Here is a 22421-nt window from a genome sequence, read left to right on the forward strand (position 1 = left end):
CCAATACCCATCCTTTGTTCTGGCCATGGCTTTGCAGAAAACCTAGAGACTGGGATGTAAGGTTTTTACCTTTTTTTTGTGGCTGGTCACGAGGTCCTGCAGCCATTTTAGGACCCACAGATTGTGACATCCTTTGGTAAACTGACTGCAGCCTTTCTCCGCTATCAGCCCCAGTCTCCCGTTTAAAATGTCCAAACTGCAGCTCTTTGGTTTTGTGTTGATTTCAGAATGAGGGAAAACTTCTCAAATCTTACAAGGGGAAAACCACTTTTTATACTGATAGTTACCAAATGTTGCTGATTTAACTTTCACAATCCTTGAGACACTTTGCACATAAAAATTACTCTTTTTACATTTATTTGCTACCCTAGTGCAACTGAATAATTCTCTATCTATGATTTCTCCTCATTATAAAAATACACAGGCATATTTATGTGTGATTAGTATACAAGTTATTTGGGTGTGGAATTTAATGCAGGGTTTTGACCCTAAACATTAACAATTTCTCCCCCCCCCCACCCCCTCCCCACCGCAGATGTTACACAATCTGCTGAGTTGCTCCAGGAGTTTGTATTTTGCAACCAGCATCTGCAATCTCCTGTGACTCTAGAGTTCTTGGTGTATATCATCCAAGTACTATAGGATTGAGTTAATTTATCCTATTAAACAAGAATTAGGAGTAAGGTTCGTCCATTTGGACTAATGTGCCTGCTTCTTCGTCCATTAGGCTCAAGACTGATCTTCCAATTTAGTGCCATATTTCAACAGTAGCCCCATATTCCTTGTTTCTTTTAATCTATCAATAAGCATTTTGAAAAAACACAATGAGTGTGCCTCCACAGCCCTCAGGCGTAAAGAATTCCAAAGATTTGTCACCTACTGATTGAAGAAATCTCTTCTCATCTCAGTCCAGACAACAGACTCTTATTACAGAGAACATAAAACATAGAAACACAGCACAGATATAGGCCCTTCGGCCCACAAGGCTGGTGTCGAACATGGTGCTAAGATAAACTAGGTCTGAAGAAGGGTCTCAACCCGAAACGTCACCTATTCCTTTTCTCCAGAGATGCTGCCTGACCCGCTGAGTTATCTTTAGCTTTCTGTGGAATTACTGAGTTAATGACCAACATAGTTTAGGTCAAATTTCTGTGAGAAAATCCACTGCTTTTAGCTCACAACCACATGTTATTTTACAAGCATGGTTTAGTAGGGATGTTTTTGGAGCTGTAACAATCTTTTGATGACTTTTCCAGCAAATACGGACCTATGTTTGAATTGAGGACTATCCTCATCACCAACTACAATGTGTTTTGTGGTGTGTTATTAAGGAGTAACAGCAGAGCATCACATGACCAAAGTGGCATAAGTATTATGGAAGCAATGGCAGCCAAACAAGTGTTCTTTTAAAGAAGCCGATGCGATACACACTAGATACACAGCAATCGCTTGCAAATCAAGAGATAAGAGCACTATTTTTAATGGACTACCAGCATAAAATGATAATTTCTTTCATTAAAAGTCATGGATAACACAAATAAAGCAATAAGATTGTGCAATGATTCCAAGGATACTAAATCAACTGGTTGATGATGAACAACATCCTTTGCTAATGTGCTGGTATCTGCAAGCACAGTTTGTGGAATCCAAGTTTTGTTTCAAAACTCGATTGGTTGCACATCTTTGCACATTTGAATATGGATGAAGAATGTCAGAAAGATCTCACAATGAACACATATAAAGGATTCAACTCCTGCACTATTGCTATATGGAGCCAAAATTAGTCAATTATAGATAGAAATTTGCAAGACATCGAGAGTCATTTATCACTCTAGTGAAAATAAAAATTGAAGGAAGTATTAAATACTCTCTGCCATTATGACATTACTGCATCATCTAACTGTGTAATCAGAGGTACTATATCATGTTAGCCAATAAATCAAAGAATGTTGTAGAATTTAACTTATTTCTAGGATTGATTGGATATTACTCCCAACTCCTTCCAACCCTGGATGGTGCTAGGAGTTGGCTGCGCCTAACGGCTGCGGCTCTCTGGCAGTCTGTTGTCTTTTTTTCTTTTTTTTTGTTTGTGTCGGTGTTGGGATGGTTTTTGTTTCTGTTTTTGGCTGTGTATGTGTGGTGGGGGTGTGGGGTGGGGTGGGGTGGGGGTGTGGGGTGGGGTGGGGGGGGGGAAACCTTTCTTTTATTAGGTCTCTTCCCTGGGGCGCAGCTCGCCCGCGGGGCCTTCCATCGCCCGGCGCGGCTCGGCTGCGGGCCTTAACATCGCCGGCGCAGCTCGGCCGCGGGACGTTTCAGTGCCCGGTGCGGCTCGGCCGCTGGACTTAACATCGCCCGGTGCGGCCGCGGGACGTTTCAGTGCCCGGTGCGGCTCGGCCGCGGGACGTTTCAGTGCCCGGTGCGGCTTGGCCGCTGGACTTAACATCGCCCGGTGTGGCCGCGGGACGTTTCAGTGCCCGGTGCGGCTCGGCCGCTGGACTTAACATCGTCAGCGCTGTTCGGCCGCGGGACGTTTCAGTGCCCGGTGCGGCTCGGCCGCTGGACTTCACATCGCCCGGTGTGGCCGCGGGACGTTTCGGTGCCCGGGGCGGCTCGGCCGGGGGGCCTTCCATCCCCTTGCGGGGGCTGTGCGTGTCGTTTGCCTCGGTAGGGGTCGAGCTGCCTGTCCGTGGGTGCGGGGGGAAGAGAGGGGAAGTTTTGTTGCCTCCATCACAGTGAGGGGGTGTTTGGAGTCTCTGTGATGGATGTTTGTGTTGGGGTCGGGTGTCCTGTGTTCTTTTCTTTTTTGCTGTGTTTTGTGTGACTGCTGAAATTTCGCTCGGTGTTGTGCCGAGTGACAATAAAGTGTTGTTATGTTATAAGAACAAAAGGGGGAATTTAACAACCTTGCAAAAGTAAATATTATCTTACTTTCCAAGTTTCTCGGTCTCTCGCATAAAATAAAATTGGACCTTGTAGGAAAGTTTCATAGAAACTAAGGAAAGGAGAATAAGCTGCGTAGTAGTCAGATCTTCAAATGCATTCTCCCATCCAATATTCTTCTCAATGACCATTCTGGTAGAGCTAAGTGGTCTTCTGTTGGCCTTACAACCTATGGGGCACACTTTATCAACCATCAGGTCAGGTAGGACATAATTTCTAGCAGACCTTGCACTAATCTCCCCCCCCCCCCCCCCCCCAAGTGTCCAATCCCCTCCTGAGGACCTTACCACAGGTATTTATGGCCCAACCTCTGGTGCTCCCAGATGTATATCTCTCCAGATTGCATATTCCCATTCAAGTGTAGATTCACCTCCCTCAGGTAGAGATGATCATCCTCCAGTTATAGCAGTCTTCCAAAAGCCGAGGTCTATCTGCCACGTGACTAAGCATAAGCTTCATCCTCCCACAAACCCTATCTTTGGTGCAGAGGGCATTTACATAAGAGTAAATTCCCTTTTATTGGTATGGGGTCAAACTTTACTTGCAAAGAAATCTTCCCAAGTGCAAGCAACTTATCTTGGCTGATCAACTGATCTTTGTTTCTAGCCTCTAAGTCTAAAGATTCTATGTTGAGTCCCAGTTCTGAAATTTGGGCATATAAATAAGAGTAACATTCCAGTAGAGTTTTAGAAATGCCTTAGAAGATTGCATACACTAGTGAAATGAAATAGAGTTATCCCCTATGTCCAGATCAGATGCCGAAGAATTGTCCTCAAGTGTGCAGGTACTTGGCCAGAAGTGGTCCTTTCCCCCAGTGCTCTTCTCGGTGCACAGGCTACTTCCTGACAGAGTTCACTACCTGAAGTACGTGGACCAAGCTGTTAGAAGCAATGGATTCTTATTCTGGACTACCTGCCTCACTACCTGCCCTGTCCTCAAATGCTCTTTCTGTACCCAAATACCAAGGATCCAACCACCTAACACGTACTAAGTTGTGAATCTGTGGAATTCTCTGCCACAGAAGGCAGTAGAGACCAATTCTCTGGATGTATTTAAGAGAGAGTTAGATATAGCTCTTAGGCCTAACGGAATCAAGAGATATGGGGAGAAAGCAGGAATGAGGTACTGATTTTGATTGGCCATGATAATATTGAATCGAGGTGCTGGCTCTAAGGGCCGAATGACCTACTCCTGCACCTATTTTCTACATTCTATGTTTCTAAAATAACCCAAATAAAACTGCTGGAGGAACTCAACGGGTTAGGCAGCATCTATGGAGGAAACGGACAGATGGCTTTTTTGGTCAGGAAAAGTCATTTGTTTATTTCCTTCCACAGATGCTGTCTGATCTGCTGTGTTCCTTCAGCACTTTGATTTCTTTAATTTCATTTTGAGGATTCCAGCATCTGTAGTTCTTTTGCGTCCTGATTCTCAGGTTTTGCTGATGCAGAGACCTCACCCAAAAGTATTAAGGTCAAGTGTGGTTAATTGTCAAGTGTGGTTAATGGAGCAATAGAATTCTTACTTGCAGCAATTTAATCGGCCTGTAAACACAATGCACTCAGATAATGGATAATATATATTTTGTAATCAATAAATAATTACAATACTAATGGAAAAAATGTAAGTCTTTAGTACAACAAGGATAGTCCATAGACTTTCATAATTGCTGAGGTTAATGTTATATAGTGTTCAAGAGCCCGATTGTTGTTGGGAAGAAGCTAATATAGTCATGGAATGATACAGTGTGGAAACAGGCCCTTCGGCCCAACTTACCCACACCAGCCAACAATGTCCCAGCTACACTAGTCCCACTTGCCTGCACTTGGTCCATATCCCTCCAAACTTGTCCTATCCATGTACCTGTCTGATTGTTTCTTATTCGATGGGATAGTCCCAGCCTCAACTACCTCTTCTGGCAGCTTGTTTCATACACCCACCACCCTTTGCGTAAATCTTGAACCTGGTGGTTATATTTTTCAGCCTCCTGTATCTTCTTCCCCATGGTAGGAGCAAAATAAGAGCATGGCCAGAGTCACGTGGGCGTTTAATGATATTGGCTGCCTTTTTGAGGCAGTGCCTCCTATTGATTCCTGTGATGGTAGGGACAGAACCTGTGATGGACTGGGCAGTGTCTACCACTCTCCGTAATCTCCTTCGATCCCGGGCATTTCGGTGCCGAACCAGATACTATTGTAGATATTCGTACACCTGGTTAGGAGACTTTGGATCTTTCCACGATTGTGAAGGCATGAGCCTAAGGGCAAATCGTGCATCCAATGACTATGCTCCCCATAGCAAAACCCCCTCCCCTGTGTTTCTCAGCTCATGGTCCTTGAAACAGAGCTCCCTCTGCCAGCTGCTCTGGCAACTCTTTTGTGTGTAGAGATAACATCACCATGTCCTCTATGCCCTTTCTCAGGGAGCCTTGCCCATTAAGCCTTGATGCCAGATACCTTTGTGACTCATTTGTGGAATTTATTGTCACAGGATATGGAGGCCAAGTCAATGGATATTTTTGGGCTTATATTCACTGGAATTTAGAAGGATGAGAAAAGATCTTAGAAAAACATATAAAATTCTGAAGGCTAGATGCAGGAAAAATGTTCCCGATGTTGGGGGAGTCCAGAACCAGAGGTCACAGTTTAAGAATAAAGGGTAGGCCATTTAGGACTGAGATGAGGAAAAACGTTTTCACCCAGAGAGTTGTGAATCTGTGGAATTCTCAGCCACATAAGGCAGTGGAGACTAAGTGACTGGATGTTTTCAAGAGAGAGTTAGATATAGGGGGATTGCACGGCAGGCAAGGTCACGACCCCTGACCCCTACTGTTGCCATGCAATGCCTTCTGGAGTGCAAGCGGTGAACTTCAGGTAAGCACTTACTATGGGTGCTATTGAAGAGTTGGGATATTTGCTTAGTCTTTTTCTTCTATTTTATGTTTGGAACGACTTCTGTTGTGGAACAATTCGTCAGTCCTAATTTGAGAGGGTGTTGCAGTTGAATGTTGCGGCTGCATTTTGCTGCAGCTCGGCTTCACCCTTCTTCTCCCAACAGCGCATCTCCGGCTCCCTCCCGGCGCTCCGAGTGTCCCGACACCACTCTCCGTTCCTGCGCTCCTCTCTTCTTCAAGCTCAGAGCCCCTGCTCCGCGCCTCGCTTCTTATGGCTCTTCAGCCCCTCGCCATTCTTCCTGGCCCTCCAACCCTTCTCCCCGCTCGCCATCTTCATCAGCCAGGCTCCGTTTCCACTTGGCCAGCGCTCAACACCTCGAGGCTGGGGTCGTCGAGCAGAGTCATGGCCTGGTCCGGGCTCCCAGCGCCCTGCTCAGCTCTCGTTGCTGCTCGACCTCCGCTGCTGATCGGCCTCTCCCCGGCTCCTCTTCCTCCTCCTCTTCGGGCTCGACACTCTGCTCCTCCTCCTCTTCCATTGGCTCCTCCTCCAAGGCAATTGAGCACGGCTCCCTGAGCCCTGAGCCCTCAGGCCCCAGCAGGTCGCCGACCTCCAGCGCTCGCTGCTTCTGCCCCTGCAGACCCTCCAGACCCCTCGGCGTGGGTTTTTCCCACTGCTCCTCTCCCAGCTCGCTCAACCCCGTCCATTCTCCCTCCTCCTCCTCTTCGTCTCCCCCTGCCGGCCAGTCGGTGGCCCTCTCCTCGGCCTTGCACTCTTACCTCCCTTCCCGGGCGTGTTTCCCCTTCTCCCGCTGGCTGACCAGCTGCTTCTTGCGTCTGTGGGCTTTGCAGCCCTTCTCATGGTTCCTCTTCCTCCGCCGGATCCTCCAGCTTCTTCCACATTTTTTACAGAAAAAAAGTTGACCATTTTGGCGTTTTTTTCAAGGTAAGAGATGAGGAAAAACTTTTTCACCCAGAGAGTTGTGAATCTGTGGAATTCTCAGCCACATAAGGCAGTGGAGCCACATAAGGCACTAGAACATGTGTTACTAGTGTATGCCAGAAGCTGCCAGGTACACCAGATGGCTTGAGCGACTCCGTGCGTCACGCCTTTTAACATAACATAACATAACAACACTTTATTGTCACTCGGCACAACACCGAGCGAAATTTCAGCAGTCACACAAAATACAGCAAAAAAAGAAAAGAACACAGGACACCCGACCCCAACACAAACATCCATCACAGTGACTCCAAACACCCCCTTACTTGCAACCCCTCTATAGCTCTGAGGGCTAACCGAATCTAGGAATATGGGGAGAAAGCAGGAACGGGGTACTGAATTTGGACGATCAGCCGTGATCATATTGAATGGCGCTGCTGGCTCGAAGGGCTGAATGACCTACTCCTGCACCTATTTTCTAAGTTTTAAGGCAGAGATAGACTCTTGATTAGTGCAGGTGTCAGGGGTATGGGGGGAAGGCAGTAGAATGGCCCAATGGCCGAATTCTATAATTTATGAAATCCTATAATTTATGAAAACTCCAGGTACAGAGGGGCCACTTCAGCCCACTCGATCCTCACCCAAACCTTGACATCCAGGTCTTCTGGTTCCAGGCCCCTCCCAGTCGGATACAGACCACGACCCGCCCCGCAGAGGGCCGGCCCCTCCCCCCGCGCCGGTTGGCTCCTCCCAGGGAGCGCGCGCTCCCGCCCCTCGTTGACGCGCGTGTTGCGGCAGTTGAGGGAGGGCGGGTAGGTGGGTGGGAAGGGAGGGAGGGAGGGAGCTATTGCCGCCGCCGCCGCCGCCTCCATCGCCATGGCCAGGGCCAGGGCCGAACACTTCTCGCTGGCCGACTGTGATGTGATCGGCTTTGATCTGGATCATACTCTGTGCCGCTACAACGTGACCGCTACCTTCGCGGTGAGTTTGCCGCGGCCGATCGTGTGTTGCAGCCGCTCCCGGGCCAAGTAGCCGGTGCCGGTGCAGGGGGCTGGGGAAAGCGGCGGCGCGGCCCCTTCACCCGTGCTGCCGGCAGCGGGAGGAAGCGCCGCGCTCCCCGGCCGGGGCCACTGACTGCAACATCGCCGAGACAGGCCACGGCTCTGCATCCCCCGGCGTGTGCAACGTGAAGTTGCCCGGGGTGCACTCGGCAGCCTCCCTCGGCTCATTTATGCCCTGCGATTGTTTCCCATGAGTTTCCTCCTTTTGACACCTTGTCGGACCATTTTCTGAAAGTAACCCAAATTGTAAACATGGCATCCTTTACCACGCCTCCATCCCCTCCGATCCATGGCAACGCTGGCATTTCAGCACCGAATCCAACCTTTTCAACTTTGCGTCTTGTTTCTCGTGCACATCACCACACCTGTCATTTTTCTGACAGCTGTGATGCGCCGTGATGCGCCGTGATGATGGGATGGGAGGAAATGAATCGGGCTACTACCAATTCCTTCATTCGTGGTACAAATTCCTACCATTCCTTCGAACCATCTCTATCTTGGTTGTTTTGCCCCCACCTGCCCATTTTGGATAATCTTTTGAGCAAAGGTAGATGCAAGGGTGAATGGGATTCGGATTGCGGAAGTGCACTCATCAATCCAGTTCACGTCTCAGCATATCCCACTCTGCGTATGCAGCGAATTAATTTGTTTTGAAATGTACTCCAACACAGTGGAAAAGTTGCACACTGCCGGGGAGTAAAGGTGCATTGAGATTTCTTCAGGCTGACAATCCCTTTGCTGATTGATGATTGAGGATAAACTGATCGGGTAGTAATTGGCAGGAATGTATTTGTCCGGAATTTTGTGTGCAAAATCTGTTCTGTATTGTCATGCTAAAGTTGTACTTCAGCACCATGGTGAGAAGTATGGCTAATTTTGGTATATACTGGACTGCATTTGGAATATTTATTTCTTTATTCATTCTATGTGACTTTGTAGGCTCGGGCAGTATTTATTGCTTATTCCTAAATAAGAGCATGAAACATAAGAGAAGAATAAGGCCATTCGGCCCATCGAGTCTACTCTGCCACTCTACATTTCCCACTCAACCCCATTCTCCTGCCTTCTTCCCGTAACCTTTGATGCCCTTACTAATCAAGAACATAAATCCCTGCTTTAAAAGTACCCACTGTTTTGGACTCTACAGCTGTCTGTGGCGATGAATTCCGCAGATTCCTCTGGCTGAAGAAAGTCCTCCTCATCTCCATTCTAAAGGTATATTTTTATCCTGAGGCTGTGCACTTTGGTTCTGGACCCTTCCTTTTCTGGAAAAATCCTTTCCGCATCCACTCTATATAGCACTTTCATCATTCGGTAGATTTCAATAAGATCATCCCCCTCATCCTTTTAAACTCCAGTGAGTATAGGCCCAGTGCCATCAAAAGCTCCTCATATGATCACACAATCATCCTCGGGATCATTCTCCGAAACCTCCTGTGAACCCTCTCCAATGCCAGTACATCCTCCCTCAGGTATGGGGCCCAAAACTGCTCACAGTATTCCAAATGTGGCCTCACCAGCACTTAATAAAGCCTCAGCATTACACGTTACATCTTAGTAAATGATCTAAGAAGGTGGTCTGAAGAAGGGTCTCGACCCGAAACGTCACCCATTCCTTCTCTCCTGAGATGCCGCCTGACCTGCTGAGTTACTCCAGCATTTTGTGAATAAGATGGTGGTGGTGAGGCTCTGCGACTTTCATGGTGAAGATACTTTCACAATGATTGGATCGAAGTCCAGATCTTAGACCTGGTGATGAGGAAAGGATAACAATATATTTCTAAATCAGCATGGTATGCGAGTTGGAAGGGTATCTGCAGGTGTACCATATGGTTGTAGTGGTCATTGGTTTTTGAGTGCTGATGTGTAATGTTTGGTGAATTATTGCTGTACATATTGGAGATGGTAGTTATTCCATGAAGATGTATTGATGGTGGATGGTATTGGAGCTGTACTGCTGTAAATAGGTGGAGAGTATTTCATGTGTAGGAAGGAACTGCAGATGCTGGTTTACAGCGAAGATAGATACAAAATGCTGCAGTAACTCAACAGGACAAGCAGCATCTCTGGAAAGAAGGAACGGGTGACGTTTCAGGTTGAGACCCTGCTTCAGTCTGAAGAGGGATCTCGACCCGACACGTCACTCATTCTTTCTCTCCAGAGATGCTGCCTGTCGCACTGAGTTACCCCAGCATTTTGTTATTGAGTCATCGTCATGAAGTGATACAGTGTGGAAAAGAGGCCCTTTGGCCCAACTTGCCCACACCAGCTAGCATGTCCTAGCTACACTAGGTCCATATTGCTCTAAACCTGTCCCATCTATGTACCTGTCTATCACTGTTTCTTAAACGTTGGGATAGTCCCATCCTCACCCACCTCCTCCGGTAGCTTGTTCCATACACCCACCACCCTTTATGTGAAAAAGTTACTGCTCAGATTAAATCTATTCCCCTTCACCTTAAACTTATGTATACTGGTTCTTGATTCACCTACTCCGGGAAAGAGACTCTGTGTATTTACCCAATCTATTCCTCTCATGATTTTAAACACTTCTATAAGATTACTACTCATCCTCCTGCACTCCAAGGAATAGAGTCCCAGCTTACCCAACCTCTCCCTATAGCTCAGACCCTGTAGTCCTGGCAACATCCTCATAAATCTTCTCTGCTCCCTTTTCCAGCTTGACACCATTTTTCCTATAAACATGGTGTCTAGAACTGAACGCAATACTCTAAATACGGCCTCACCAACATCTTTCCAGCTGCAACATGACCTCCTAACTTCTATACTCAATACTCTGATTGATGAAGGCCAATGTTTTCAAGAGATAGTTAAATTTTGCGCTTAGGTCTGATGGAATCAGGGGATTTGGGGAAAAATCAGGAACGGTGTACTGATTTTGGATGATCAATCATGATCATATTGAATGGTGGTGCTAGCTCGAAGAGCCGAATGGTGTACTCCTGCACCTATTTTCTATGTTTCTAATGTGCCAAAAGCCTTTTTGACCCATTAGGTAGATAGACCTGCAACTCGACCTTCAAGGAACCATGCACATGCACTCCTAGATCCCGCTGCTCTACAACGATCCCCAGAGCCTTACCATTCACTGTGTAGGTCCTGCCCATGCTAGACTTCTCAAAATGCAAGAACTCACATTTCTCTGTATTAAAATGACTAAAGTTATTTAATGTTAAATGAGGACGGTGTCCCGAGGAATTCTGAAAGGGATGGCTTGACACTGGGATGATTATTCTCCAAAACAATGGTATGATTCCATCTGTTAAAGGATCTCGTCTTGAAGTCTGTTGACTTTGGTTGTACCATCCAGACTGTATCAAATGCTGCCTTCATGACAAAGACATTCACTCTCCCTTCATTTCTGGAATGCAGCTTTTTGGTCCATGATGATTTCAAGGCTATGTTGACTAAAAAGACCAAGTGAACAGTGTCTGAAGAAGGGTATCGACCCGAAACATCATCTATTTCTTTTCTCCAGAGATGCCGCCTGACTTGCTGAGTTACTCCAGCTATTTGTGTCTGTCTTCGGTTTAAACCAGCATCTGCATTTCCTCCCTACATATGTGAATTCCAAACTGCGCATCAGTGATGAGCCACAGGGCTAGCAGTTAAATTCCTACAATGAATGAAAGGAAAATAAACCTTTTAGCCTGACTAACTTAATGAGATTTTTTGAGGAAGTTGTCTACATGAATTTTAGTAAAGCCTCATGGTAGGCTGATCTAGAAAGTTGAGATGTATTCGATCCATGGTGGCACGATAGTTTGGATTGTTAAGACATAGTAGTCGTGGAAGGATGTTATTTTGGTTGGCAGTCTGTGACCAGTGATATTCTGTGGGATTCTGTGCTGGGACCTCTTTTGTTTGTAAAATATATATAATGATTTGGATGTAATTGTGGATGAGTTGGTTAATAAGTTTGCAAATGACACCAAAATTGGAGAATTACAGCCAGCGATTAAATGGGAGTCTGCCAAGCCTGCCCCTTCTCATGCCCTGAAGACCAGAGACTGGGAGGATGGTGACGAGCACGAACACGACAGGTGAGGAGCAAGGCCGGAGAGGGTCTGGGGTCTGGCCTACCGCGCCCTCGAGGTAGGCGGCGGGAGGCTCCCCCGGGGAACAAAGATAGATGGCCGAGGAGAGGACAGCCACCAGAAGACAACAGTGTGATATAGATCAGTTGCGATGCGATACGATAGAATTTTAATTATCCCAGGAGGGAAATTGGTCTGCCAATAGTCATAACATACAACAAGATACATGAAACATGAAATTAAAATGACAAGTGGAAAGTTCAGGATTGGGGATGTGCAAAGATTGGGGGGGGGGGGGAGGGGACGGCGGGGGTCAGTCTACCCCATGACAGAAGGGGGAAGCGTTGTACAGTTTGATAGCCACAGGGGAAAAGGATGTCCTTAATGACATGGGCAGAGAAATTGCAGTTGGAGTTTGATCCAAGCAAGTGTGAGTTATTGTACTTTAGAAGGTTCAATGTAAGGGAAAGTATATAGTGAAAGGTAAGACCATTAACAGCATTGAGATGCAGTGGGATTTTGGTTCAAAGTCCACAGCTCCATTGTGGCAACACAAATATAGTGGTCAAGAAGCCATATCTATGCTTGCCTTCAGCAGTCGGGCATTGAGTTTGTGTCAGGAAGACATATTGTAGCTTTATGGGGCTTTGGTTAGGCTGCATTTGGAGTATTGTGTGCAGTTCATGGCACCCCATATCAGGAAGGATGTGTAGAGGCTTTGGAGAGGGCGCAGAAGAGGTTTACCTGAAATCTAAAGGGTGTTAGCTGTAAGGAAAAGTTAGACAAACTTGGATTGTTTTCTCTGGAGTGTTGAAGGCTGACGGTAGACCTAATACAAGCATAGAAAACTATGAGAGTGATAGATAGTCAGAACCTATTCCTCAGGGTGGAAATATCAAAGACAAGAAGGCATAGTTTTGAGGTGAGGGGGCGGGACATGGCAGCGCGTGCAGACGCAGCGGCCCCACACTCTCCCGATTTTTCGAGTGTTTTTAATGTTTTTTCAAGTTCGTCATGGTTGTCACTTCAACAACTCTGGACAGTCAGCAGTAGACAGTATAGTCGTGAGTTCTTGCTGGACAAGAAAACAACATCATCAACACTGGACGCTACGCTTGCAGAGGAACTTAGCGGCCTCAGAATACTCTGCCTGACCTCGACCTCGGCCTCGAGTGCTGCCCCCCGGCTGGAAAGGAGACGCCGCAGGCGGTGTGAGAGGAAGCAGAAGAGGGGTAAGCGCGGAGGCATCCGGGCTAGGCTAGCGGCTAGCCCACACAGACCGGCTATTCCGAGCATGCTAATGGCTAATGTACGCTCACTGGACAATAAAATGGACACTATAAGACTTTTCCGGTCGACCCAGCGTGAGGTGAGGGAATGCTGTGTTTACGTTTTTACGGAAACATGGCTTAATGACAACATCCCGGACTCCGCTGTTCAGCTCGACCGGCTAACATGCTACCGATCGGACAGAGCTACGGTTAGCGGGGGGAAGACTCGCGGCGGCGGTGTGATTGTTTACATCAGTGATGCTTGGTGTCGGGACGCTGTGTTGGTCTACAAACACTGTTCACCGCTGGCGGAGTTTATGGTTGTGAAGTGCCGACCTTTCTACCTCCCGAGGGAGCTAACAGCTATCCTGTTAGTCGCTGTTTACATCCCTCCCAGTTCCAACAACAAGGACAGAGAGGAGGCACTCTGCGAACTGTACCGGGCCATCTCTGAGCAGCAGACAGCACACCCAGATGGCTTTCTCATCGTAGCTGGGGACTTCAACCATGCTAACCTAAAAACTGTCATGCCCAAAGTATACCAGCATGTTGATTTCCCAACACGAGAAAACAACACCTTGGACCTTGTCTACACGACCATCAAAGGAGCATACAAGGCTTCCCCCCTCCCCCACATCGGCCTCTCTGATCACCTCACCGTTCTGCTGAAACCGGCATACAGACCCCGGGTGAAAGTCACCAAACCGGTTTCAAAAGAGGTACGTGTGTGGTCAGAGGACAGCACAGCTGCACTCCAAAACTGCTTTGAGACTACAGACTGGGACATGTTCAAGCAGGCAGCAACATACAACAACACAACCAACATTCAGGAATACACAGAGACAGTTACAGGCTACATCACCAAATGCATTGACGATGTGACCCACACCAGAGCCATCACCATCCGGGCTAACCAGAAGCCATGGCTGACAGGGGAGGTCCATGGGCTGCTGAGGGTCCGCAACGCTGCCTTCAGAGAGGGCAATCCAGCCGGTCTCAGAGCAGCCAGGGCCAACCTTTCCAGTGGCATCAGGAAAGCCAAACAACACTACACCCGGCGCATCACAGCCCACTTCAGTGACAGCAGAGACACACGGAGCCTGTGGAAGGGTATTAGGACTATCACGGACTACAAACCCCTACCACAGACCTGTGACAGTGACACCTCTCTCTTGAACGACCTCAACGGCTTCTTCGCACGCTTTGAAGCACAGAGCAACACACCTGCGCAGAAAACAACTCCCCCCCCCAACGACCAGGCTATTTGTCTGTCTCCAGGCAGTGTGAGGAGCACACTGTTAAGGATTAACACCCGGAAAGCTTCTGGACCTGACAACATTCCTGGTCGTGTGCTAAAAGACTGCGCAGCTGAGCTCACAGATGTCCTCACAGACATCTTCAACATCTCCCTGAGCCAGGCTGTTGTTCCCTTGTGCTTCAAAGAAACCACCATCATACCTGTGCCCAAGAAGTCTTCTCCATCCTGCTTCAACGACTACCGCCCTGTAGCGCTGACTTCAACCATCATGAAGTGCTTCGAGAGGCTGGTCATGAAGCAGATCAGATCCAACCTCCCCCCCTCCCTGGACCCGTTTCAGTTTGCATATCGAGCTAAGCGGTCCACTGAGGATGCCATCTCCTCTGCTCTACACCCAGCCCTCACCCACTTGGACACTAAAAACTCATATGTTAAGATGCTGTTCATAGACTTTAGCTCAGCATTTAACACCATCATCCCCCAGCAGCTGGTTTGTAAACTAACAAATCTGGGCTTCAGCCCCCTTCTCTGCAACTGGCTGCTGGACTTCCTCACTGCCAGACCCCAGTCCGTACGGGTCGGCAGCAACACATCGGACACCATCACGCTGAGTACGGGTGCCCCACAAGGATGTGTGCTAAGCCCCCTGCTCTTCACCTTGCTGACCCACGACTGCACACCCACCTACAGCTCCAACCACTTCGTCAAGTTTGCGGATGACACAACAGTGGTGGGTCTCATCAGCAACAACGACGAGACCCACTACAGGAAGGAGGTGGACCAGCTGGCCGCGTGGTGCACAGACAACAATCTCTTCCTGAATGTGGAGAAAACAAAGGAGATTGTTGTCGACTTCAGGAGAACGCACACCCAACACCCCCACCCACTGACCATCAATGGTGCTGCTGTGGAGCAGGTGAGCAGCACCAAATTCCTGGGGGTGAACATCACCGAGGATCTCTCCTGGAGCAACAACATCACGTCCATCGCCAAGAAAGCCCAGCAGCGCCTCTACTTCCTCGGCAAACTGAAGAGAGCGGGAGCCCCCACACCCATCATGTACACTTTTTACCGAGGCGCCATCGAGAGCATCCTCAGCAGCTGCATCACTGTGTGGTTCGGAAGCTGCACAGCCTCCAGCCGCAAGACCCTGCAGCGCATAGTGAACACTGCTGAGAGGATCACTGGCGCCTCACTCCCAACACTCCTGGTCCTTTACACCACCCGCCTCACCCGCAAAGCATTGAGCATTGTGGGTGACCCCTTCCACCCCTCCAACAGCCTCTTCACCCTCCTGCCTTCAGGGAGAAGGTTTCGCAGCCTGAGGTCAAGCACCACCCGACTAAAGAACAGTTTTTTCCACCAGGCTGTCAGGATGCTGAACTCTCTCCCCTCCCTTCCTCCTCTCTCCCCTGCCCCTATTGGACCTGGACTTTAACACCCCACACACACGCACATCCAGCACCAGACACTTTAAAAAAAATTTTTTTTAACGCATTTGAAGTGACTATATTTTATATTTTATATTTTATGTTGATTGTTGTTTGCTGTGCCTTTTTAATTTTAACTTAGTTTTATGCACTGTTCCTCGGGATTGTGGGAAACGGTATTTCGATTTTCTGTCTGTGTAAACTGGCTGAGGATTGACAATAAAATTGAGTTTGACTTGACTTTGACAATGTTTAAAGGAGATGTGCGACCAAGCTTTTTACACAGAATGTGGCGGTTGTCTGGAATGTACTGCCAGGGGTGGTGATAGAAACAGATACATTTGGAAAGTGGTGAAATCATCGGACAAAGTCAGCACGGATTTACAAAAGGCAAATCATGTCTGACGAATCTTATAGAATTTTTCGAGGATGTAACTAGTAGAGTGGATAAGGGAGAACCAGTGGATGTGTTATATCTGGACTTTCAGAAGGCCTTCGACAAGGTCCCACATAGGAGATTGGTGTACAAATTTAAAGCACATGGTATTGAGGGTTCAGTGTTGAGGTGGATAGAAAATTGGTTGGCGGACAGGAAGCAAAGAGTAGGAATAAACGGGTCCTTTTCGGAATGGCAGGCAGTGACTAGTGGGGTACCGCAAGGCTCAGTGCTGGGACCCCAGTTATTTACAGTGTATATTAATGATTTGGACGAGGGAATTGAATGCAACATCTCTAAGTTTGCGGATGACACAAAGCTGGGTGGCAGTGTTAGCTGCGAGGAGGATGCTAGGAGGCTGCAGAGTGACCTGGATAGATTAGGCTAGTGGGCAAATGCATGGCAGATGCAATATAATGTGGATAAATGTGAGGTTATCCACTTTGGCGGCAAGAAGAGGAAAGCAGAGTATTACCTGAATGGTGAACGATTAGGAGAAGGGGAGATGCAACGTGACCTGGGTGTCATGGTGCACCAGTCATTGAAAGCAAGTGTGCAGGTGCAGCAGGCAGTGAAGAAAGCGAATGGTATGTTGGCATTCATAGCAAGAGGATTTGAGTTTAGGAGCAGGGAGGTTCTACTGCAGTTGTACAGGGCCTTGGTGAGACCGCACCTGGAGTTTTATGTGCAGTTTTGGTCTCCTAATCTGAGGAAAGACGTTCTTGCCTTAGAGGGAGTACAGAGAAGGTTCACTAGATTGATCCCTGGGATGGCGGGACTTTCATATGAAGAAAGACTGGATAGACTAGGCTTGTACTCGCTGGAATTTAGCAGACTGAGGGGGGATCTTATAGAAACATATAAAATTCTTAAGGGGTTGGAGAGGCTAGATGCGGGAAGATTGTTCCCGATGTTGGGGGAGTCCAGAACCAGGGGTCACAGCTTAAGGATAAGGGGGAAGTCTTTTAGGACCAAGATGAGAAAACATTTCTTCACACAGAGAGTGGTGAGTCTGTGGAATTCTCTGCCACAGAAGGTAGTTGAGGCCAGTTCATTGGCTATATTTAAGAGGGAGTTAGATGTGGCCCTTTTTGCTAAAGGGATCAGGGGGTATGGAGAGAAGGCAGGTACAGGTTACTGAGCTGGATGATCAGCCATGATCATATTGAATGGCGGTGCAGGCTCGAAGGGCCGAATGGCCTACTCCTGCACCTATTTTCTATGTTTCTATACGATAATGGTGTTTAAGAGGCTTTCTGATGGGCACGTGGAAATGCAGTGAATGGAGGGATATAGATCATATGCAGGCAGAAGAGATTAATTTGTTTGACACAGAAATTGTGGGCCAGAGTGCCTGTTCCTGTGCTATAATGTTCCATGTTCCAAGCCAGTTTTATTGGAGCTCCAGATTACCATGAGAACTAAGCAAACCAGACAACTGGTGTTAAGGGTCATTTGACAAGGGTGACAAGATTAAGGACAATGAGAAAATAAAGCAATCCATTTGTATGTTCTGTTAATGCAGCACATTCGGGACTTTGAGCATGGACAAACAGATTCTCCTGATTCTTGGATGTTATTCCAGTTAATACTTCAATACATTTTTACTTGCTTTGTTATAGGTATCACACAATAGCGTATTAAACTTTTCAGCAAACCCAGTAAGTTTAAAGGCAACACGGGAACCTGCACCCTGGAGAGTTTAAAAGGAGGTTGGGAATTATGGTCCCTGTGTGTTAATGTGACTGTATGAATCTGCACATAGCGAGTCTATTGCTGATTAATTAGTATTGGCTTATTATTATCATAAGCTTTACTATGGGCTATCTAAGCAAGTCTTATCTTGCATGAGTGCAATCAAACTATTGACAAGTCCAACAGGTAGTGTAAAGAGAAAGGGAACGGTGTAGAATATAGCGACAGCTACGGATAAAGTGGAAATGAAAAAGAGCAAGGGCCGCAACGAGGTGGATTGGGAGATTGAAACTGTAGCATATCTTACAAGAAGTCCGATGGGAAAGGGGAGAAGAGGGAATGACTGGAGTGTAAGTGGTCCTTGGTAATGTTAGCTGCTTTCTCGTGGCAACGTGAAGTGTAGATGGAGTCGATTGGTGGGGAGGGTGGTTTGCATGATAGACACATTTACATACACAACTCTGTAATTTCTTAAGGATTTGGGCAGAGCAAGTTCACAGATGATAGAAGTAGAATTAGGCCATTCAGCCCATTAAGTCTACTTCGCCATTCAGTCATGGCTGATCTGTCTCCCTCTTCTAAACCTATTCTGCCCTTCTCCCCATAACCTTGACACCCGTACTAATCAAGAATCTGTATCTATCTCTGCCATAAAAATATCAATTGACGGCCTCCACAGCTTTCTGTGGCAATGAATTGCATTCCATTTGCCAAACCAGTTGTGATGCATCCCAATACAATGCTTTCTATGGTGCATCTGCAGAAATTGAAATGTCATTGGAGACATGCTGAATTTACTTGGTCTCCTGAGGAAGTAGAGGCATTGGTGTGCAGATTATTGGAATTTTACTTGTCTAGCTGTGAATTTTGTGATTTTGTGAATATTAGTAAAGAATGAGTTATTCTCGACCAGTTCAATTATATTTGTTGTTTTCCACTTCAGTTAACCCCCTGTAGAGGCAAGAGACTCAACAGTGATCATGTGAGTGCAGCTTCTGACAATTATTGGGAGTAAATTATGTGGGAATTAGATAGTTTAGATTTTCCTTATTTATGATAAGTAAATTGCCCACATAGCACTGAAACCCACCAGACAATATGAAAGAATATTGCTATCATTCCACTGGATTATTGTGGATGGATACACAAATGCTGGAATTTCTCAATGAGTATGGCAGCATCTCTGGAGAATAAAGGTCGTGACCCAAAACATTTGCCTCCCTATATTCTTCAAAGATGGTCTGTTAATGCCCTAGCTATTGCTGTATAGGTGTTGTCAGTTTAAATTGATATTTTGTGGAAGGCTGCGTGCTCACCCCTCTCCTTTACTCTCTCTACACCAATGACTGCACCTCCCCAGACTCCACTGCCAAGCATCTCAAGTTTGTGAACGACAAGATGGGGAAGAATCTGCCTACAGACAGGAAGTGACACAGCTGGCATCCTGGTGCCATCGCAACAACTTGGAGCTCAATGCTCTTAAGACGGTGGAATTGATTGTAGACTTTAGGAGAGCTCCCCCCCCCCCCCCCCCCCCCCCACTCACCAGAAACAATACCACAGTCACATCTGTGGAGTCATTTAAGTTCCTTGGAACCATCATCTCCAAGGACCTTAAATGGGAGGCCACCATCGACTCCACAGCCAAAAAGGCCCAACATAGGATGTACTTCCTGCGGCAGCTGAGGAAACACTATCTGCCACAGGCAATGATGGTCCAGTTTTATACTGCCATCATAGAGTCTGTCCTCATCTTCTCCATCATGGTCTGGTTTGGTTCAGCCACCAAGCACGTCATCCGGTGGCTACAGTGCATCGTTCGATCAGCCAAGAAGGTTGTTGGCTGCAACCTTCCCCCCATCGACGAATTGTACACTGCAAGGGCCAGGAAGCACGCAGGTAAGATCATCTCTGACCCTGGCCACAAACTCTTTTAAGCACTTCCCTTTGGAAGGCGACTCTGGACTGTCAAAGTCGCCGCAGCCAGACATAAAAACAGCTTTTTTTCCACGAGCAGTAGCTCTAGTCAACAGCCAAAAGTCTGGCTGTGAGTCAGAGACCAGAGCCTCCTTTTGCTCTGGTATTTTATTTAATTCTTCACCTGTTTAAATTATATTGTTTTATTTGTAATTGTTTACTGTATATCATATTGTTACTGGAGAGCAAAGCACCAAGGCAATTTCCTTGTATGTAAACATACTTGGCTAATAACATTTATTCAATTCACTTCACTTCAATTTAATTCAATTCAATTCATGATCTAATAGCTGACGCATCTGATGTTGGAAATCCCAGAAGGAAGATGAGCTAGATTATCCACTGTAGACACAAAATGCTGGAGTAACTCAGCGGGTCAGGCAGCATCTCTGGAGAGAAGGAATGGGTGATGTTTCGGGTAGAGACCCTTCTTCAGATCCAAAACGTCACCCATTCCTTCTCTCCAGAGATGCTGCCTGACCCGCTGAGTTATTCCAGCATTTTGTGTCTACCTTCGATTTAAACCAGCATCTGCAGTTCTTTCCTTCATAGATTATACACTGGGCACTTTTGGCTGAATGTAGTTGCCAATGCTTCAGCCTCATGCTGGTTAACATTCTTATACTGGTATCATGAGGCTCTTTTTTTTTCTTGCCTATGGCCTTAAGAGTATTAATTATGTTCAGTTTGTTATCATGGAGAGTGAGTAGAATTAACTGATTACATTAAGTGAAGATGGAGAAAAAGATGCGTCACTGATTTGTTATTTCCAGATAAATATTGTTGCAAGTGTTTTCTTGTTATATTTAATAATCACATATGCTGTGTCATGGTTAAGAATGGGAATGCATATAGAGCTGTTTTCTCATAATATTTTAATTAATTGTTACCAATTGTGAATAATGGGACCCATTAATTTTGTGGTTGATTCTGTCCAAAGCACTGCTCTTCAGTTCTGATATTTCTGTGCGATCACTTCACTCTGTCGGTACTAATTTTCAGTACACCTGTTGATTTCCCTGGCATCATCTTCTTCACTCGTTGAACGAGGATTGGTCCCCTGGTTTCATGGTGATGTTAGAGCAAGAAGGTATTTTGTACCATTAGGTCATGTGACATTGAATTCCTGCATTCATAATGGTACATCAGTGAAGCTTGTTTCCAGGCAACAGAGTTGGCAGTAGCTACGGAGAATATGAAACCCTTTCAGTTGCTTGCAGTAATATGAACTGATGTATTTTAACAGTTAATTGACCTCCAAGAGCTTCAAACAGGATATAAGTGACTAGTCGCCCATAAGTGATGTACTCTTATGTACCTGAAGTTCTTTTATTGGTAATTTATACTAACTTCTAAGGGTGATAACTGTTGGGCTGTTATTAAGAATTGATTTCTTGCGCTGTAAATAATTTTTTAATTGCAGCAAAGTCTTTCATCTCAATTTCCTGGAAGAGAGGTTCTTCTGCAGTTGTATAGGGCCCTGGTGAGACCACACCTGGAGTATTGTGTACAGTTTTGGTCTCCTAATTTGAGGAAGGACATCCTTGTAATTTAGGCAGTGCAGCGTAGGTTCACAAGATTGATCCCTGGGATGGCGGGACTGTCGTATGACTGTCAGATTGAAAAGACCAGGGTTGTATTCGCTGGAGTTTAGAAGGATGAGAGGGGATCTTATAGAGACATATAAAATTATAAAAGGACTGGACAAGCTAGATGCAGGAAGAATGTTCCCAACGTTGGGCGAGTCCAGAACCAGGGGCCACAGTCTTAGAATAAAGGGAAGGCCATTTAAAACTGAGGTGAGAAGGAACTTTTTCACCCAGAGAGTTGTGAATTTGTGGAATTCTCTGCTGCAGAGGGCAGTGGAGACCAAATCACTGGATGAATTTAAGAGAGAGTTAGATAGAGCTCTAGGGGCTAGTGGAATCAAGGGATATGGGAAGAAGGCAGGCACGAGTTACTGATTGTGGATGATAAGCCATGATCACAATGAATGGCGGTGCTGGCTAAAAGGGCCGAATGGCCTCCTCCTGCACCTATTTTCTATGTTTCCATGTTTCTCCATTGCAATGGAGAATATGAAATTGATCAATTGGTTTGTTTTTCAAATCGAATGTTTATTTCTTGTAAACAGCAACAATTACGTTGAAGTGGAAGAATATTGTTTCAAAATAAAATTGATCCTTGAATTATATAGCAGATGAGTATGTGAGCATTGACATTGAAAATATAACTACGCTTAAAAAAAATCCAAATATTTTAGGTTAAGGAGGAAGTGCATCTGAAATTTAAGTCTAAGGGAGACACAAAATGCCGGAGTAACTCAGCGGGCTAGGCAGCAGGACAGGCAGCATCTCTGGAGAGAAGGAATGGGTGACTTTTTGAGTCGAGACCCTTCTTCAGAAGGGTCTCAACCCGAAATGTCACCCATTCCTTCCCACCAGAGATGCTGCCTGTCCCAC

General features: G+C 46.5%; 1 protein-coding gene across 1 annotated transcript in view; it reads left to right on the plus strand.

Moving 5' to 3' along the window:
• The first annotated feature begins 7622 nt into the window (after window positions 1–7622).
• nt5dc1 (5'-nucleotidase domain containing 1) overlaps window positions 7623–22421 on the plus strand; it is a 434656-nt gene continuing 419857 nt past the window's right edge. Inside the window, exon 1 of the mRNA XM_078399640.1 lies at window positions 7623–7754. Coding sequence (XP_078255766.1) covers window positions 7650–7754 — 105 coding nt within the window. The 5' untranslated portion in view covers window positions 7623–7649. The remainder of the gene's footprint in view (window positions 7755–22421) is intronic.

The sequence above is a fragment of the Rhinoraja longicauda genome, chromosome 5, assembly GCF_053455715.1.
Source record: "Rhinoraja longicauda isolate Sanriku21f chromosome 5, sRhiLon1.1, whole genome shotgun sequence".
NCBI classification, from domain to species: Eukaryota; Metazoa; Chordata; class Chondrichthyes; order Rajiformes; family Arhynchobatidae; genus Rhinoraja; species Rhinoraja longicauda.